The 18,675-nt window shown below is 46.2% G+C and overlaps 1 protein-coding gene across 1 annotated transcript in view; it reads left to right on the plus strand.

The window, feature by feature from the left end:
• Positions 1–10,023, plus strand: part of Masp1 (mannan-binding lectin serine peptidase 1 (C4/C2 activating component of Ra-reactive factor)) — a 65,565-nt gene extending 55,542 nt beyond the window's left edge. Inside the window, exons 12-16 of the mRNA XM_005383253.2 lie at positions 2,200–2,313; positions 2,955–3,140; positions 4,874–4,941; positions 6,608–6,707; positions 7,083–10,023. Of these exons, the coding sequence (XP_005383310.1) occupies positions 2,200–2,313; positions 2,955–3,140; positions 4,874–4,941; positions 6,608–6,707; positions 7,083–7,273 (659 nt within the window). The 3' untranslated portion in view covers positions 7,274–10,023. The remainder of the gene's footprint in view (positions 1–2,199; positions 2,314–2,954; positions 3,141–4,873; positions 4,942–6,607; positions 6,708–7,082) is intronic.
• Positions 10,024–18,675: the final 8,652 nt, after the last annotated feature.

Genomic DNA, 18,675 nt, shown 5'->3' on the forward strand with positions numbered 1-18,675 from the left:
GGTCATGCCCCTCCCTCCGCCTTGTCCTCCTCCACACTGCAGTCAGGGTGGGCAGCTCCAGGCCAGGGATCCATCCAGAAAGGCACAGGGATAAGGCTGCAGCGGAGGTGCCAGTGACAGTTAAAATGGCCAATGGGCTACATGATCTCTACATTCGCGTAAGAGCCACAGTGAACGGTCTCGGGTCCTGAAGCCCTGTAAGATTCAGGGGTGAGAGGAAAGGTGTTGCAGAAGGAGGGTATGGCCAGGCAGGGCTCACGGCAGCCTAGAAGGAGGAGGGCTGGGGAGAGGAACAAGAAAGAGCAGAGAAAAGAGGTAAGCAGAGGGGAATGGACAGCAAGAATGAGGACAAAAAGAGACAGCAAACCGTGAGCGAGACCTAGGAAATCAGAGGAAGGAACTCAAAGAGAGAATAAGAGAAAAACCAGAGACAACAGGACAGGGCAGGCAGAACACAAGAAACCCCAGGAGGAGGGGAAATCAGAAAAGAAGGAAAAGAGGGAGGAAGCCTATGTAGAGAGACTGCAAAGAGTCAGAGGGATGGCGAGGAAGAGCGGAGGGAGGGAGGGGGCTGCTTCTGCAGCCATTCCCAGTTTGCTTGGGAGCTGAGTAGAAGCAATGGATCATGAGGCCATTGATTGCACTTACATTCATTTTCTTAAAGCATCGGCGTTTTAGTGCATGCTTGTTCCCTGTGACGTATGTCTGACCGTCCTTCGAAGGTTTCTTCTCTGTCCCCAGCTGAGCTTTACCCTCCCACAGCTCTTGTTCTATGAGTTCTTTCTTCCCTTGGAGGGAGCGGGGAGGGAGAGGTGAAGGGTGAAGAACCTAGAAAGAACGTGAGCGGTCAAGACAGTGGCAAAGCGCCAGCTCAGTGCCTGCGCTGAGGCTGGCTGGTGGGAGTGGCAGAGCTGGGAGGCACAGCTCCTCTCTGGATTGGCCGGAGCACTCCCCTGGTTCATGTAAGTGGCCCCGCTCCCTGCTTTGAAGCAGACACTCCCAAGCTGCACACCTGGGACATTCACCCACCAGCCTTGGACTGTGGAGAGCTCTATGCAGAACTGGGAGCCTGAGCACACTACTGCCTCTAAGTGCAGCCTGGAACCTGCTCCAGAAAAGCCTTTGACTGTCTGCCTTTGACTCTGAACTATAACCTAGATCCTCTGACTCTCCCTCCAAGCCCTACAGCCTTTCTGTTTGGCTGGTCCTGGGTATGCCACAGGGTTCAGCTACTTACAGCTGCTCCACTTAAAGGATGGCCAGAAGCCCGTCCCTGTGTTAAACAAAGGGCCGAAACATACCTATCCAGGGCAAAAGACAGCTGGGACACAAGAAGCACAGTAGGCCGAATGCCAGGAGATGGGCGCCACCTCTTGTGACCACTGTCACCTCCTGTGATTGCTGCCACGCTGCTTTCCCGTGGGCCTCTGGGTCCGTGTCTGTAAAAGAGAGCTCTGAACCTGAATCGTGTTTCTCAACCCTGGCAGCCCCAGAATCACCGGAGGGAACTTTTAATGCATGTCTGTGCCTGCACCCTGCCCACATAACTTAAATACTACTGACTAGGGGCTGGGGATTTAGCTCAGTGGCAAAAGCGCCTGCCTGGCATGCGCAAGGTCGTGAGTTCGGTTCCTGGTACCAGAGGAAAAAAAATACTACTGACTGTTTTCTGGTTCCCCAGGTCATTGCAGTGTTCAGCCATGCAGCTAGCTACCGATGATTCTACTCGGTACTTGCCCAACTTTAATGTGCATGGGTTTATCTGGGGGTCTTGCTAAGGTGCAAGCTGTGATGTGTAGATCTGAGGTAGGACTGAGTGTCTGCATTTCTGCGGGGTCCACGGGTGACGCTTACCCTGCAAGCCTGGGGGCTACAATTTGAGAAAGAAGGCCAGGAGGCACCCGGTGAGCACAGGGTCTTCAGTAACCCACCTTGGGCTGTCTCACACTATGGGCTGAAGGAAGCCCTGAAACCCCGTTTAAAGTGTTCGGCCCTGGCCTGCGTGGAAACGGGCAGTTGAAAGCACTCCTCGTGTTCGGATTAGTATCGTATCAGGGTCTGACATGGGCCAGTGAAATGCAATGGGGGAGACATAGGCATTTTCAAGACCTTAAGAGGAGCCTTGGAGTGGTCTGAAGGTCCTCAGCTTGAGACGGAAGAGGCAGGACCTGTCACACACACATACGTTCTGTCCTCCAGGCCTCGACTGGCTCGTGACTGCTGCTCACTGCCTCCACCAGCCAGTGGACTCCGAGGACCCAAGACTGAAGACCCTCCACCTCCTCCGCCCTTCTGACTTCAAAATCATCCTGGGTGAGTGAGGGGCAAGCTGACTCCTGCAGCCATCTGTGGTTCTGGGAAGGAAGTTCCACAGCTGCCATTTTCCAAGGCTCCCCTGTACAAATTCAAGACCGCCACCTGATTCTGCTCAGTTCAACCCCTGTTTACCTACCACCACTCAGCCAGGATCTAGGGACACAGTATGATCAAGAGCAAGTTCTTGCCCACCAGGAGCTTACAGTCTAATAAAGGAACAAGATACAAGTGCAGAGCCCGCTGTTACAAGGTAGGAAGCAGAAAGTTCTCTAGGAGAGGGACAGATAAAGTGTCACGGGAAATCACAGGGGAGAGACTGCTAAGTGGGGTAGCCAGGAGGTGTCGTGGAGGAAGAGACACAGAACCCAGGCACTGAAGGGGGCTTGCAAGGCTTTGGCTGTGGCAACAGAACACAGGAAGAAGTATTCTAAGACAGTGGACAGCTCATGAAGAAAGACGGAAGGGGAAACCTGTGAGGATACACGGGGCGTTGCAGACAGGGTGGGGTAGCTGGATGAAGGGCAGTGAAAGAGTTGAGGGCAGAAGCAGGAGCTGGATGGGACCAGGAACAGACAGGAAGTAAGGTACGGACTTATTCTCCTTTTCCCTCATGCCTCACTTGCCTTCTCCCCACCCAGGCAAGCACTGGAGGCGCCGGTCAGACGCAGACGAACAGCACCTCCCTGTCAAACAGATCATCCTCCATCCCCTGTATAACCCCAGGACATTTGAGAATGATGTGGCTCTACTGGAGCTGTCAGAGAGCCCAACGCTGAATAACTTCGTGATGCCCATCTGTCTGCCCGAGGAGCCCTCACAGGAAGGTACCCTCCCCAACTTCTGATGCCACCGCTGTGGAACAGCAGGGCCTTAGCAGGGCATCCTCCATCCCCGGAGAGGCCCTGGTGCTCAGTGAGTCAGCTGATGGGGTCTTCGTGATTCCCTGTCTGCCTCCGCTAAAACAGCTGAGTCACAGCTGGTCCTGAGTTCCACGAGCAGTGCTGGCACGTAGCAAGCAGACAGGACAGAGGGTCCAGGTGGGAAAACAAACGCAGACTGGTGACTGTAAGAGAGAGTTCAGTGTAAGGTACAGGTGAGCTGAATAAGCATAAGGGGAGTGCTGAGATGACAGAGATACCTGCAGTAAGAAACCACCATCTCCAGGCACAGGGGAATGAAAGTAAGGGACTGTACTTACAGAACCTACAGGCTTGAAAAAGCGACCCCTTAAAGCCACAGCTCGGACTTCGGCAGAAATGGCTAACGTGCTAAGGAATCTGGCTAGGACAAACTGCCACTACGGTGGTGAAAAACTACTGCCAGGTTGAAAGTAATCCTACCATCAGGAAGAGAGTGAGCCAAGAGCTTCCATACCAGGTCTCATCCCTAGCACCGCAGAGCAGAATATAGGAGAGTAAGTCTGCCACTGAGGCACCATAGCTTACGAACCAGCACAGGTTCGAATCCCACTGCAGGCATCTCCTACTTGAGTGATCTTGAGGTTGTTACTTGACCTCACTAAGTTTCACTGCCCTGACTTCTAAATTGGAGGCAATAGTCCTTGAGGTGGTTTCGATATTCGAATTAGAAAATAAAAACGACACCTTTCCAACATTGAGTAAGAGTCCAGTCCATTCAGTGGGCTTCCTTGTCATTCTAAACTCAGGGTTGCCATACTGTAATTCACTTCCTTTAACTCAGAGATGTAAAGAAAATTGCTTGGATGGATCTGAGAGGTATTTAATGAAATTGAACCATCAAGAAATGTGGAGGTATTGCTAATTCAATGACCAGTGAATTGAATTTCGTGTGCTTGCTATGTGCCAGTTGCTTTACATTCATTAACTTGTCTACTACTCATGAAAGCCCTGCTAGGTGATATTGCTGCTCCATTTTACAGATGAGAACAGTGAGGTCTAGCACAGTGAAGGAAGTCACCACAGGTACTTTAAGTCCAGTGCTATATTAAGTATACAGGCTCCTTCTCCAATAAGAATGGAATTGCTCTAGCAGCATCCAACCAATTTCCATTGCCCCCAGATTTACCAGTTTCACAGGCTCCTAGAATGTGAGAGCTGGAAGAGGTGTGGGAGAATACCGAGTCCAGAATACATCCTCTTTTTCTGAGTAGAATTACTGACATTGAGAAGGGGTGGAAGGAAGTCTTGCTAATAGATAGCACAGTACATTGTTGAGTAGCCTGAGCTTTTTATTTATTCACAATTATTAACTGAACACCTACACACCAGCACTGTAATAGGAATGGAGATGCAGCAGTGAACTACATAGATGGATTATTGCTTTCACACAATCTAAACTCTGTGTTCATTGGGGGTGGGAGAGAGTAGACAAACAAATCCAGTGATATAACATGGAAACATGCACCCTGCTCTGGGGCAGGCACCTCCAAACCAGCAGCCTTTCCCATCTTCCTCCCCATCTTTCTGTCTTTCTCTGGGGTAGCATACGAAGCCCTTCCTCCTCAGGAAGAGGAGAACGAACCTCCGCACACCCCACAGACTGTCTCTCTGTTCTCAAGGTGTCTTCTCTCCTCCAGGAGCCATGGTCATCGTCAGCGGCTGGGGGAAGCAGTTCTTGCAAAGGTTCCCAGAAACTCTCATGGAGGTGACGTTGCATGGTCAGGGATGTGGAGGCTTGGACAAGGGTAATGGGAGAGATGCCAGGGCCCCAGACCCACTTCCAAAGCTCGGTGGAACTTTGCACCCCAGGGAGCTCGATTTGTTTGTTCTCCAGGTCATGGTTGCTAAACAGTGTTCAGTGTCTGTGCAGATTGCCCAACCCCTGGCTCATGGAAATTCTCCCAACACAGCAGGTTTGGACTCCCTGGAGCCTCGTGATTCATCTCTACACTATGAGAATTACATACCACATTAGACAAGAATGGGCTGGTTCTCCAGAACCACAGGCCTTGCACAAAGAAACCTGACTACTGCGTGTCAAAGTTTACTTTCCTGTCATTTAAGGAAAGAACACTGAATTAAGCATAGCCAGCCATGTTTTCAAGTCCTGGTTTCAACTTCTTTGCTGAGTTTATCTGAAATAAGTCCTCTGTAGGCCACCCTGGAGAATTTCAAACTGCAAAGTGAGAGGCAATTCTGGATGTCCTCTAAGAACCATTTTGCTCTGACATCGCCAGGTTCCGTGGTGTAGGCAGTTTCTAAATCCTTCAGCACACATGATTTTACTGTGCTATAAAATTCTGGATTTCCAACAATCATTCATTCTTCCTCCATGAGTGTCCAAATGTGTCTCTCCTGTCTCCTGTATACTATTTGGAGTTCAGAGGCTTAAAACGACAGATCTGGTTCCTGACCTCCTTGGGCTTAGACAGTAGCTATGGATGGAATGAAGGTGATGAAGGAGAAGGGAAGGATTCTCTGCAATATGCAGCTGGGGATCTGATCTCACCTCGAGGGTCCAGGATGACTTCTCTGAAAACGTAACACTTAAGTGACACCAGTCAGTTCTTGTTCCGCTGAATGTAAGTGGTCTGTTCCCTTTTATCCCAAACATTTACTCCAAAATTCACCTTCCTGTCCGGTTAAGAACAATAATAATCATACTCCCTTACTTTTACGTAGCAAGTTATCACCTCACATATATTTCCTGAGTACCTACTCTTTTCCAAGTTATGTAAGGCAGAGTGAGCAAGCTACTGGCTCAGGGTCTAGAAGTCCATCTGCTCTCTGAGGGAGAGCAGCTCAAGCAAATGCTTGCTGCAAATAAGCAGTGATGACCCCTAAAGAACCTGTAGTGTCTGTGATTTACAAAATACTCGTGCATGCATTTCCTCTTTGTAAAACTCCATACAATTAGTGTACTAGGTGTTAGGACTTCCATGACTCAGTGAGGAAACAGAATCTGAGAAATCTGAGAAGCAGTGATTAAACAGCATACTGTGGATCCTAGAACTTGCAGTCCCGCAGTAGGGGTACGGGATAGAAAACTGACCCTGGCTTTTATACGCACTGTCATACTAAAAAAGGCGCATGTGGTAGGCAAGTATTGTGATCCTCATTTTGCCGATGACAGACAGAGTCCCAGAGTTACCTGTCCCTTGCGAGGTACTTGTGCAAGGTTGTACACCAAGTTCATAACAGAAACTGTAACAGACACGGCTCTCGTAGTTCTCCATTCTACTGTTCCTTCACCTGTAGCACAGGGCAGCTTCTGAGCCCAAGTCTAAGGTAGATCCAGGCCAGCTCCGGGACTCGGAAGAGCAGCGCTCCTCAGCCAGGGGCTGGGGACCGATGAGAGTGTTGTGTTCCAGATCGAAATCCCGCTTGTTGATCACCGCACCTGCAAGGAGGCCTATGCACCACTGAAGAGGAAGGTGACGGCGGACATGATCTGTGCTGGGGAGAAGGAAGGTGAGTCAAGAAGCTGACTCAGAATTTGAGGTCTGGGAGGAGTCTGGGGATAGCAGGAGAGGACTGGAGATTTCTCGTCACGGCAGGCAGCTGGGGAGGGTGGTCAGACTGCGGGGGACAGAGTCCTTTGGAGAAGAGGCATCAGAGAGACGGGGGCTGAGAATTTCCACCAATCCTCTGCTAAACCAGCACTTTCTGAAATCTGCGCTCTGGAGACGCCAGAGCTCGCAAACTCAGAGCCCAGGTCTGGGTCACACGGTCTGTCGTGCCCTCTAGTGTCTAATCTCTGAACTACAAGTCAGACATGGAGAAGGAGACTCCTTGGGGCTTGGGCTGGGGAAGGGAGAGCTTTCATCTCATCTCCGTTTCATCTAGGGGGAAAGGACGCCTGTGCGGGTGACTCTGGAGGCCCCATGGTGACCCTGGACAGAGAGAGAGGCCAGTGGTACCTGGTGGGCACTGTGTCCTGGGGCGAGGGCTGTGGGCAGAAGGACCGCTATGGAGTGTATTCCTCCATCTACCACAACAAGGGCTGGATCCAGAGTGTCACCGGGGTGAAGAACTGAGCAAGCCCCTCCGCCCAGCGCCACCTGCTGGTCAGGCGGTGGCAGAGAACGGTCATCGGGTGAAGCCGCCATTTCTGCCGTCCCCCACCTCACACCCCACCGTCCAGCGCACCTACTACTGAGCATTTCTGCAACCTTTTCTCTCTGGAAGGAGGCAGAGTACCGGAGTGGTCAGAACCTCAGGCCAAATCCAGGCTGTATTCCCTAGGGTCTTTGTGATGCTGGGGAGCTGACTTCACTTCTGGAACCATTTCTTTGTCCCTGAGAGGCAAATGGCACACCTGACCTACCTCTTAACAGTCTGGTGAGGATGAAATGAAGGAGTACACACATAGCACATAAGCCTGTGCATGGCCGAAGCTATGTGCTCAGTAAGGGTGACGCAGCAGATGACGAAGTCCTCTGATAAACTCCCAGGGATGATTTGTCTCACCGTGACCATCTCCGTTATGTGCCCCCTAATGTTCTAGGGTATTTTCCACATTTAACTCTCCCAACCCCAATCCTAGTCTTACCTCCATGAAAAGGTGAGACACATAAGGCTCTTAGTCCTGTAACATGGCCCACAGCAATATAATTATGCACTTTAAGTAGGTACCAAATTGTAAGGGTGACTGGAGACAGAGACAGTGGATTGGGAATCCTACCTGATGCTAGAACCAGCTCTGTCCCCAGCCTTCCATGGGGTCCCAGGAAAGTTCTTTCTTCTCATCCTGAAGGGCCCTCCCAGCTCTTACAATCCCAGATCCAATGAAGCTATATTTTCCCTGACATGAATTAAAACTAAAGTAACCCTAAGGCTAATATTTTATTAGGTTCAAAAATGTTTTGATGCAAACAAAATGCAGCTTCTTCTCCTGCAGTATAACCCCCACCCCATCCACCCCAACCTGGTCCCAAAGGACCCAGTGCAGGCAACGTGCAGCCTATGGGTCTTTCCCTATTCTGGAGCAGAATATCTTTCCTGAGTCCTAGCACAAGCAGAGTGCCTCTCCCACCCAAGAACAGTTCCTTTCTCAGGGAAAGTCTAGTGACCTCTTCCCCTCCGAAGTTCTAGAAGATTTCAAGAGATTAGAAGTCCCAAGTCCTTGCCTTCTTTGCTATCAGAATTTCTTTTCTGGCGGGACTTTAGCTTCTGCCCAGCAATGAAGTTTCTAGGTTGTTCTGAGTGTATTATTGAAAGGGAAAGGTGATAGGAAATCAGAGTCTGTAGGCATTAGACTCTCTACCAAACACTTGGAGACAGCAATTGGTAGCCGGGCCTAATCCCAGGAGAAAGTCTACCTCTGTGTGTCCCGCTCTTTAGTTCCTACAGGGGAGATGACAAAGAGGCCCAACTTCATCAAATATTTATTAAGCAAGCTGGTGCTGTGTTTTAAACACCAAAGAAGAACTGTGATGCAGAGTTTTGAGATTACTCACAAGGCATTCCAAGATGCTGTATCTTCCCATCGTGCACTACCTGGCTTTACTCCCAGTTCTAGGTTATGCCGAGCGCTGCTACTGGGGCTGCTATGATGAGGAGAGTGTGATTCATGCCTCCCAGGAGCTCCTAGAAGGAGCTGTGAAAAGTACCTAAGTGATTATAGCGCATGGGGAAGGACCCTGCGAAGTGCTCTGTTTTGAAGAGGCGCGGAGGTAGAAGCAAGGCCATTCTGGTATTATATGGAGGTGTTGGGGGAAGACAATACCGGAAAGGTTTCCTGGAAGAGATATCCTTGTTCAGGGTGGGCATTTCCACAGATGAGACAGAAGCAGGCCTTCCAGATGGAGACAAAGCAAGAGTAATTGTCAATTTAAGCTTCCCTGAGTTATATCAGCTCTTCCAATGAAATGACATATCCAGGGGACAGGTGTTCTGGGATTAGAACAAACATCTAAAAGAGCCATTCTCCTTCAACTCTAGAATATTAGTCTCTAAGAATCTAGAATACCAAATGGGACTGGAAGCAGCCTCAGGATTTCTATGCAGATGCTGACTTCTGGCTGGATCCAGTTTGTCCTACTTTTCCCCACTTGCAGTTTCATCCATAGTCTGAGAAAGTAAGTGACTGAACAGGCCAGGCACCCTCGCTTGCCCTTGATCTCCAAGCATTTGTTAGATGGGCGGTTCCTGCTCTGCCCAAGTCTCTCAGAGCTGCACAAGCAGAGGTGTCTCTTGGATTCCTTGTCTATTCCCATGGCCTCCTTGTCATCTGGTGGTGACAAGCTCGCTACCTCCCAATGCAGCCCATTCCAACTTTAAAATGTGCTACTCTTACTCAGAGTTCACTTCTATGCAATCAAAATTTACCTCCTTAGAGTATAGTTTGTATAGCTAAAGCTATTTCATACTGTGAATGCTGTTATTAGCAATAATGATCGTGCCTGGATTTCATTAGCCACAGAAGCTGCTCTTCTTATGGGAAATTACACATTTCTTCTAATAAACATCTGCATTGAGTCAAAGATCCTTGTTTGGCTTATATGTTTTTTCATGCAACGATGGTTCTGATGAGTTGTTTTCATGTTTCCAAGTTCTGCTCTATTTGATTAGGATCACTGTACCATGAAAGAAACAGAGATTATGATGGGATGTTTATGTTATGGATACAAAAGCCTGGCTTAGGTTTTTGGGGTCCATTCTGTTTAAAGACTCTGTACTATTATGCTCTTAAATCATCCAAATAATCTGTAATATCAGTGTTTCCAGCACTCAAATTGGATTTCTTGAATGCCACCCACACTGAGAATAAAAAAGATTTCCAGACCATGCATGTAGTCAATGTTTGGCTGAAAAAATGCAGCACAGGCCTGACCTGGGGAGGCCTACAGATGCTCCTTGTGTCATGAATTGATCTTGTTCTCGGTGTTGGGGTACATGACTCAAAGACTCAGCAACACTAAGAAGCCCTTCAAGCAAAAGGCAGCGAGAATCAGGGCGTGGAAATGTAAACCACTCATGCGCAGAAGTGTCACCAATCTTGTCTAGAATGAGTCCTCAAAGGAACAGACTCTGGTTCCAGTGTAACATAGATTGATTCCCTTCTCCTCTTGATTTTACCATCTCTACCAAGGCAGAATAATCTTTGCCCCCTTCTGTCTGAGACTGTTGAGTCAGATGAATTAACAAGTAGGGAAAATTTTAGGGAAATTATAAACTTTGCCCAAATTTAAAAAGGTTCTGTAGAAAATAATCACAATTTTGAGCATTAACTATCGGGTTGAGACAGCTCTTACCCACATTTTTTGACTTACGCCTGACAATGACCTGTGATGAAAGTACTATTATTAGCCCCACTTTGCTGAAATAGAGTAAAATAAAAATGTGTCCCAACTAGATGCAGCAATGCATATACAGTGCCCAGATTTTGGTTCCTAATATCATTCTCCAATAACAGTACCAAGAGCTCCTTCAAATCATGTTTGATTCTAGCGCTACAGCAAGAAGAACACAAGATGAGACTGGAGCATCTTACAGTGCCAGAAAGTAAAGAAGTCATCAAAGAACTTCGCAGTGGTGGGGGTAAAGGAAAAGGAGGCAAGACCCAACTAAGAGAGGTCGAATGGCCAAAGCTGGAAACATTTGAGCAACAAAACAAAGAGCGTTAAATAATAACCCAAATTGTAAAATAAATACTCATTAGTACATACTGATGTAAATAAATTCTTGAACAAATGCATACATTGTGAGGATAGACAAGTCTCCCATGGGAAAGAATGCCAAGTAATTTATGTGACTACTCTGGCTTCAAGGAGATGGCACATAACTCCCCGATCCCTGTGGTGTTGACAGCGTATAGTAACTTCTTTCCAAAGAGTATAGTATGGAAAGGAGGAAAACAGTAATCCTACGGTGAAGAAACCTGACAAACATTACTTCAGCCAAGTGGCCAAGGAGAATACGAACAGTGATAACAGACATTGATATTATGTAACCTTGATATGCTGCACCAAAAATGGCTCTGCACCCCTATGGTGCTCCTCCCCCAATCCTATACTCCCAGTCTAATCATGAGAAATACACCAGACAAATTGAATTTGAGAAATACTCCACAAGCCACCTGACCAACGCTTCTGAAAAATAAGGATAGTAGAAGAAGTTGTCATCGGCAAAAGGAGCCTATATTGGGTTACACTGTGCTCCCCTCAAAAAATATGCTGAATTCCTAATCCCAAGGGCATCTGACTGAGAATTTATTTGGAAATACAACCAACCTATGCAGATGTCATGATAGAGCAGGGTGGGCCTTTAACCCAATAGGAATGGTGTCCTTGTAAGAACAGAAAAGACACAGAGACAGAGACACGTGGAGAGAACACCGTGTGACACAGGCAGAGAGAGTGCTCCAAGGAACACCGAGGGTCCTCAGCAAACCACTAGAGGCTAGGGACAGCAAGAAAGGATTGCCCTGGAGGTTTCAGGAGGAACTGCTTGAATCCAGACTTCTAGCCTTCACAGCTGTACAATATTAAATCTCTGCTGTTTTAAGCCACCCAACTTAGGGGCCTTGGTTACAGCATCCCTAGGACATTAATACTGAAGACAGAACAACCAAATCTAGTGTGACATCCTGCGTAGGATCCCAGAACAACAACAACAACAACAATTAGGTAGGAACTAAGGAAATTGGAATAAAATATGGACTTTAGTGAGTATAATATATCAGTATTGGTTCATTAATTGTGACTAATGTACCATACTAATGTAAGACATTAATAAGCAAACCTGATGCAGTATGCATTGGAAATTTCTATACAATTTTCACTGCTTTTTGTAAAGCTAAAACTATTCTAAATATAAAAGTGTCTCTTGAAAAAATATGACCCAAGATCTCTCAGCTAGGAGATTGGGGAACCAGGATTTGAAATCTGCTTCTGATGAGCTCTGGAGCCCAGTCCCTGAACTTCAGCACCAGTGTTTTTCAATCAAGGGCTGCACTCTGATGCCCGGGTCCCTCCCTTCAGAGATTCAAATACAAGCAGCCTGGTGTACGGCCCAAGCATGAGGGTTTTCAGAAGACGCCCTCGGTGATTCTAATGGGCATCTAGCTTGAGAGCCACTATTCTAAGCTGTCCTGCCAGTGCATAACCCTGGAAGACTGATAGGAGCTTCTATTCCCCACCCTGGAGTCTTTGACTGAGGTGAGTCAGCTGGTCAGAGACAGAATAAGTGGCCAGGTTTTGCAGCCCAGGATCCGGAATTTTCTGTGACTCTCAGTAAGAATAGCATTGCTAAGAGATTTCTGCATTAGTGTTTTCCTGAAAAGAACAATGTTCTTATTTTGCAAAAGTAAACTAAAGGAGGAGAACGTTCCAGCAACTGAGGAACAGTGTATGAGAAAAGGGGATATGAAGCAACCCTGGCTGGGAGTGGGGGCTGAGCAACAGTGTCCCCTGAGACACAGATATGTTGGATGAAAGGACACCACACCACTGGGGGTAATCTGTAAGTGAAAAGTCATGAAAGCTCTTATACTCAGCTCAGTTTGGGGAGTAGGAAGATAATTGAGGTTTTTAGGGTTTGTTTGTTTTTTTTTTAACCAAGAAAGGATGGTATCACCTTTTGCTTTTAACTAAGGTAATAACGCAGAGAGTAAACTCAAGGAGATTCAGATGGCTGAAGGACATCAGGTAGGAAACCTAACAGTCCTCACCAAGGCAGTCATGTGGAGAGGAAAAGAACTGCTTCTTGGGGCTCTGAGAACATAGGGCTGAGTATAAAGAAGCCACCAGATTCCCGCCCTATGTGAACACTTCAGAGAGGATTCACAGAGGAGAGGAAATGGAAGGTAACAAAACCCAAAGGATAACTTCTTTGGGTCCCTGATGTTTCTGTGCTCTGCTGGCGTCAGTTCTTCGCTCTAGAAAGGAAGCATAGAGTACTGTGAACTTGAAAGAAGGAAGCACACAGGCCCTTTGCAATGCTTTCTTGCATCTGGTACACATTGGCCTTTTCTTTTTCCAAACAGATCAAGAAAATGTAATTTGGATGCAAAAAACACAAGCCCAATTCCCAGCAGTGCGCTTCTGATCACAGGGAAAAAGAGCCAGGGCCATTTCAACATTTAGGCAGATCGTAAAGCCTCTAAGGGAGGCCCCCCAGAGACATAAGTATTAGGAAAAAACAGCATCATGACCAAAGGAAGGTGTGTCAAGCCAGGGCATTGCCTAGAGCAGGCATGCTGAATGACACATGGATCGGTATGGGCGGGGACATGTCTCCCCCACCAACAGCTGCTAGACCCAGTAGAGACCACTGCAAAGTAAGAGGTTGCTATACTTTGAATATTGGTAGTGTCTCCTAAAAGTCCGTAGGCCAAGGGCTTGGTCCCCAGGGTAGCACTCCCAGGAGGTAATGGAAACTGTGGAAGGTTGGGCCTCTGGGAGCTCGTTAGGTAATTGAGGGCCTGCCCTTAAAAGGGATTGCAGGGTCTCATCCCTCCTTTCCACCTCTCTCCGTTTCACAGCTCAAGATGTGAGAGCTCAGTGTGACACATGCTCCCCACCTTTGCCATCCCCCACCCTCACCAGACCTGGGCCAGGTCAGGTACCATGCCCTGGAACCTCCAGGACTGAAAGCTGAAATAAACCTCTATTTACTCACGTTGCTGAGAAAAAAATATCTGACACTCATAACTTAAAGGAAGATGGGTTTATTTTGGCTCACTCTTTGAGAGATTTCAGTCTGTGATTGGCTGGCTCCAAGACAGGGACAATCATGGCATAAGGGGATGGTGGAGCAAAGCTGATAATTTCGTGGTGGCCAGGAAGCCAAGCACAGCAGAATAGTGCCAGAGAGAAAGGAGTAGGGGGTCAACTATATTCATAGGCACAAGGTCACACCTCCATGACCTGGACACACCCAGAAGTGTGCTTTACTAACCTCCCCAATGGTTCCCAAACCAATCAAGTTAACAAACTTATCACACTCCACCCCTTGCCCATGTAACTCCGAACACCTCTTTAAATCATACTTAATCTCCAAACAAATATAACGTTACTAATTCTACCTAATATAACACAATTATACTGCATGCAATCAAAAATGCAAGAATCCCTTCCCGAAACTCTCAACAGTTCCAGCATTGCTCAAAAGTCTAAGTGAAGATTTCTTCAAATACTCAAGACAAACTCTTATCTGTGAATCTCTGTAAAATTGAAAAAGCAAGTTACTTATTCCCCAATCATACTGGCACAGGGAAAACATTACCATTCCAAAAAGGAATAATAGGAGGGTAGAAGAGAGCCAGAAGAAAGCCAGGCTAGAACTCAGCATGACAAACATTCAGTCCTATATCTCCAAGTCCAGCATGTAGGGCAGATGGTGGTGATAAGTGAATTTCAAAGGGCTCAGGTGGCCCCACACTATAGTATTGCTGGTTGCAGCCCCCACAGCCTAGGGTTGGTTTTGTTCATGATCCGCAGTTTTCCTTGGCAGGCATTCCTTGTGGATGGCAACTCCAGCTTCCTGGGTTCTCCACTGCACTTTGGCTTCATCCTTACAGCTTCACATATTATCTCTCAGGAAAATGTTACCTGGCTTTCTGGACCTCCCTTTGAAATCTAGATGGAAGCCTTCATCACCCTACAGCTCTTACATTCTTCATGCCTGAATAACTAATGTTACCCAGATGAAGTCAAGGTCCACCACCAGCTCAAGAGTTAGCCAAGTTCCTTAGACCATGGCTGCATTGTCCTCTGACTGCCTGCGTGGTTGAGCATAATGAAAAGAACCCCAGGGAGAAAATTCCCTACGTGGTCCTTCCCAAGGGCTCTGTTTTCAAATAAAAGGTTTATGCTTTTGTATCTTTGGGCCCTGATGGGTGAGGTCTTACTGATTCTTAAAACGCCCTTAACGCATTTTTCTTCTTGTCCCTGCACAAAGAACTTGGTTTCATTTTAATGACACTAACCTTTTAAGCAACCATGCACCCTTTGTCTGCAACTTGACATGTGGTTTATTCTGTACCAAAATTCAAGTTTTTCTAAAATTTCTGCTTTGTTTTTTCCCCTCCCTATTATCACTATATGTCTGGCTAAAATAAACCATTAATAACCATACCACAGCCTGAATGTTGGGACACCTTGAAATACCTACCTTCTCCAGTAGTTCACCACCTTAAAATTCAGCCTCCTATAAAGTCTTGGGGCATGGGCAAAATGTAGACAAAATTTTTCACACAGCCTAATATGCATGGCTTCTATTTGAATCCAAATAGGGTCCTCATTCCCACGTGAAACTTCCTGAGCCCAGCTTTCAATGTCTCCATTTCAAGCGGCATTCTGGTCTTCTGCACTACAACCAGAATTACACATGAGAATCTGCTTAAGCACTGCACTCTAGGGCTTCTCTAGCCTGCATCAGCAAACATTGCCAAACATCTTCCCCAAAACAGTTTCAAAGGCTTCTGAACAATATGATTAGGTGTAGTCACAACAAGAACCCTACTCCTTTGGTACCAATTTTTTGTATTGTTCTGCTTTCTCATTGCTGAGAATAAAAACTTGACACGACTTAAAGGAGGAGAGGGTTTTTTTGCTCACAAATTCAGAAGTTTTCATCTATGATGGGCTGGACCTGAGGCAGGAACCATCATGAGGGAAGGGCATGAGGGAGCAAAACTGTTCATTTCACAGTGGTCAGGAAGCGCTCAGGGGAACAGCGACAGAAAAGAAGTGGTCGGGGACCAGCAATACCCCAAAGTCACACCTCCATGACCACCCAGTCATATCCAGAAGTGTGCTTTACTAACACCCTCAGGGCCTCCCAATCCGATCAAGTCGACATTTAAACTAACCATCACACATGAGGCTGACTGATATAGAGGTTATGAAACTACAAGTCATACCAACAGGCCAGCACCAACCACCACAAGTGTGGGAATTTTATGTGTACAGTGTACATGCAGTCCAGGCCCAAGATCTCAGAGCACGCTGACCTATTTTGAAAATAAAGACTCTCTTCTCCCCTTGGGCTATTTTTTTCTATGACATTATTCCATCATGCCTATCTCCTGGGACGATGTGGCTTATTTAATCCATGCCCATTAAGTGCCCACACACATGAATAGTTGCCATTGGATCCAAAACAGCAGACTCCTTCCTTTAAGCAACTCTGACAGCATCACCTTTTGGTCTGAGTTTGCATGTCCAGTGCTCAAATTCATGTTGACACTCTAGTCTCCAACTAAGTCTTTTTATTTTAGTGCATTTTTGAAGTTATGAAAGACTTCAAACACAGTGGAAAAATACAGACAAAAATCTACATCCTAGTAAGACTTAAAAAAAGAAATCCCAAGCAAAGAACATCAGTAGGATTCTAATCTAAGGGGTGAGCTGGTGTCAAGGAAAGAGATGCCTTGGGCTGGTAAAAAGAGCTCTGAATCCTAACTGTGGAGATCTGAGTTCCAGTCCTTACCTCTGCTTCCTAGGCTTAGAAATCTCAATCAAATATGCTGTTTGTACCTCAGTTTCTATAGTTTTTCTCTATTGGCTTCTCCCTATTTTTTTAAACACACACAGAAAGCCCAAGGATTTAGTGTTTGGACCTTCTTTCTCTCTTCCCTCACTCCCTGAGCAATCTCTTCTAGTCTCGTGACACTTAAGATCACCAGAATGCTGATGAAACTCTCATTTTATTGACATCATCTTATTAAGACCCTCCCCCACCACCCAATCAAAACTGTCACTCTACCCCCAGCTCTTTATATTCCCTTTGCCTATTTCCCTCTTCACTACTAAGCATCCTCTAACATGCCACGCTTCTTACATCATTTATTGCCTAGTTGCTCTACTATCTGCCATGGCAATAATTTGGTCTCTTTACTGTTATACCACCAATGCCTGGAGCAATGCCTTGCACACAGTATGCACTCAATAAATATTTGCTGAATGAATGAATCTTGAAAATTTGGCCTGTCTTATCACATCTCAAAATATCACTATGAGGTCAGGGGTATAGCTCAGTGGCACAGCACCTGCCTGGTAAGCTTGAGGTCCTGAGTTTGATTTCCAGTACCTAAATAAATAAATAAACAAATAAATAAATAAATAAAATCACTATGATCCTATTAATACAGGACTGCAGAACTCTGGGGCTTGTTTTATAGAAAGAGAGAATAAGATACAGGCTGAAATTCTATCACTACTACCCAAGTCATTGTATAAGACTACATCTTCAAAAGCACCAGCCTTTGAAAACTTGAGGACCTTCCAAGAAAAGTGAGAAAGTAAGACTGATTAAAGTTTACTTCTAGACAATAAAGGAAAGGGATGTGTTATGAATGTTTCAAATAAGAAGGACCAAATAAGGAGGAGTACCACCAGAAATCCCCAAGGACAAAGAAGGCTAAGGAGCAGGGACAAACAAGGTCAAAGCTAGGTCCTTCCAATCACCTTACCGCTTTGCTTTACAAATGCAGAAATTGACTCTGGCTTCTCTTCAGATGTCATAAATCTTTCGCCTTTTACAAATGCAGAAATTGAGACTTAGGACAGCAGAAAGCCCATGTCACCCGAGGCCAGAAGCCCTGGTTAAACCAGGGCTGAAACCCAGATTGTCTGATTCCTGGGTCAATGAGATTTGTACACCACAACCACACATCCACACACCTTCACAAGACTGTCACAAAAAGTCACACAACAGGCGGGTTTCATTTCCTTCTTGCATGTGGTAGTACACAAACAAGACCAAAAAGAACTCCAGAGGAAATTCCTTAGCTAAGAGTCCTACAGAGAACCAGAATTGGACTTGGAAAAGAACTAAATTCCTTCTGGGGTAAACCAGCGAGTGGGAATTGAGCCCAGAAATCACTGGTGTTTTTTGTTTGAGGAGATTTTTAAAATAGCTATCTTTGAACAATGAAAAGTGGCCACCATGCTTCTGGAAAAATGAAGTCATTTCTTTGAAATATATATAGGAAGAAGAAAAGAATTGACTGTCAGTGCATTAAAATAAACCAGTTCTAAACCTTGGGCTGGGAAATTAATCCTCATCTTCTATTTTTTTCCCTACAGCATGTACCAACATAATTTAACTAACACCACAGAGAAAAAAGAGTCTGTCAGGACTCAAAGGAGAGCTGCAAATTAAAAGAGAAAAAGGAAGAACATAAACATTCTGTAAGCACGTGCTCTGTAGCAGATATCAGTCCAGACGGTATTCAACATTATTTATAATATACAATAGCCCTCCAAGACATAGCATTATTCCCATTTTCATAAGGGAGAAAATGAGAATCAAAGTGCTCCAGTAATTTGCCTAGGGTAACAGAGCTGGTAAGAGGCAGAACTGGCACTCAGGTATGTCCTGAGCCCAAATTTTACCTTTCACCCAATGCTGCACAATGCTGATCATGTTCTTAATTTCTCTGGGCTTCAGTTCCCCTTCTATAATATAAGGGCCCTACATCTATACTTGC

The sequence above is a fragment of the Chinchilla lanigera genome, unplaced genomic scaffold (genome assembly GCF_000276665.1).
Source record: "Chinchilla lanigera isolate Chin_1 unplaced genomic scaffold, ChiLan1.0 scaffold00019, whole genome shotgun sequence".
Lineage (NCBI taxonomy): Eukaryota > Metazoa > Chordata > Mammalia > Rodentia > Chinchillidae > Chinchilla > Chinchilla lanigera.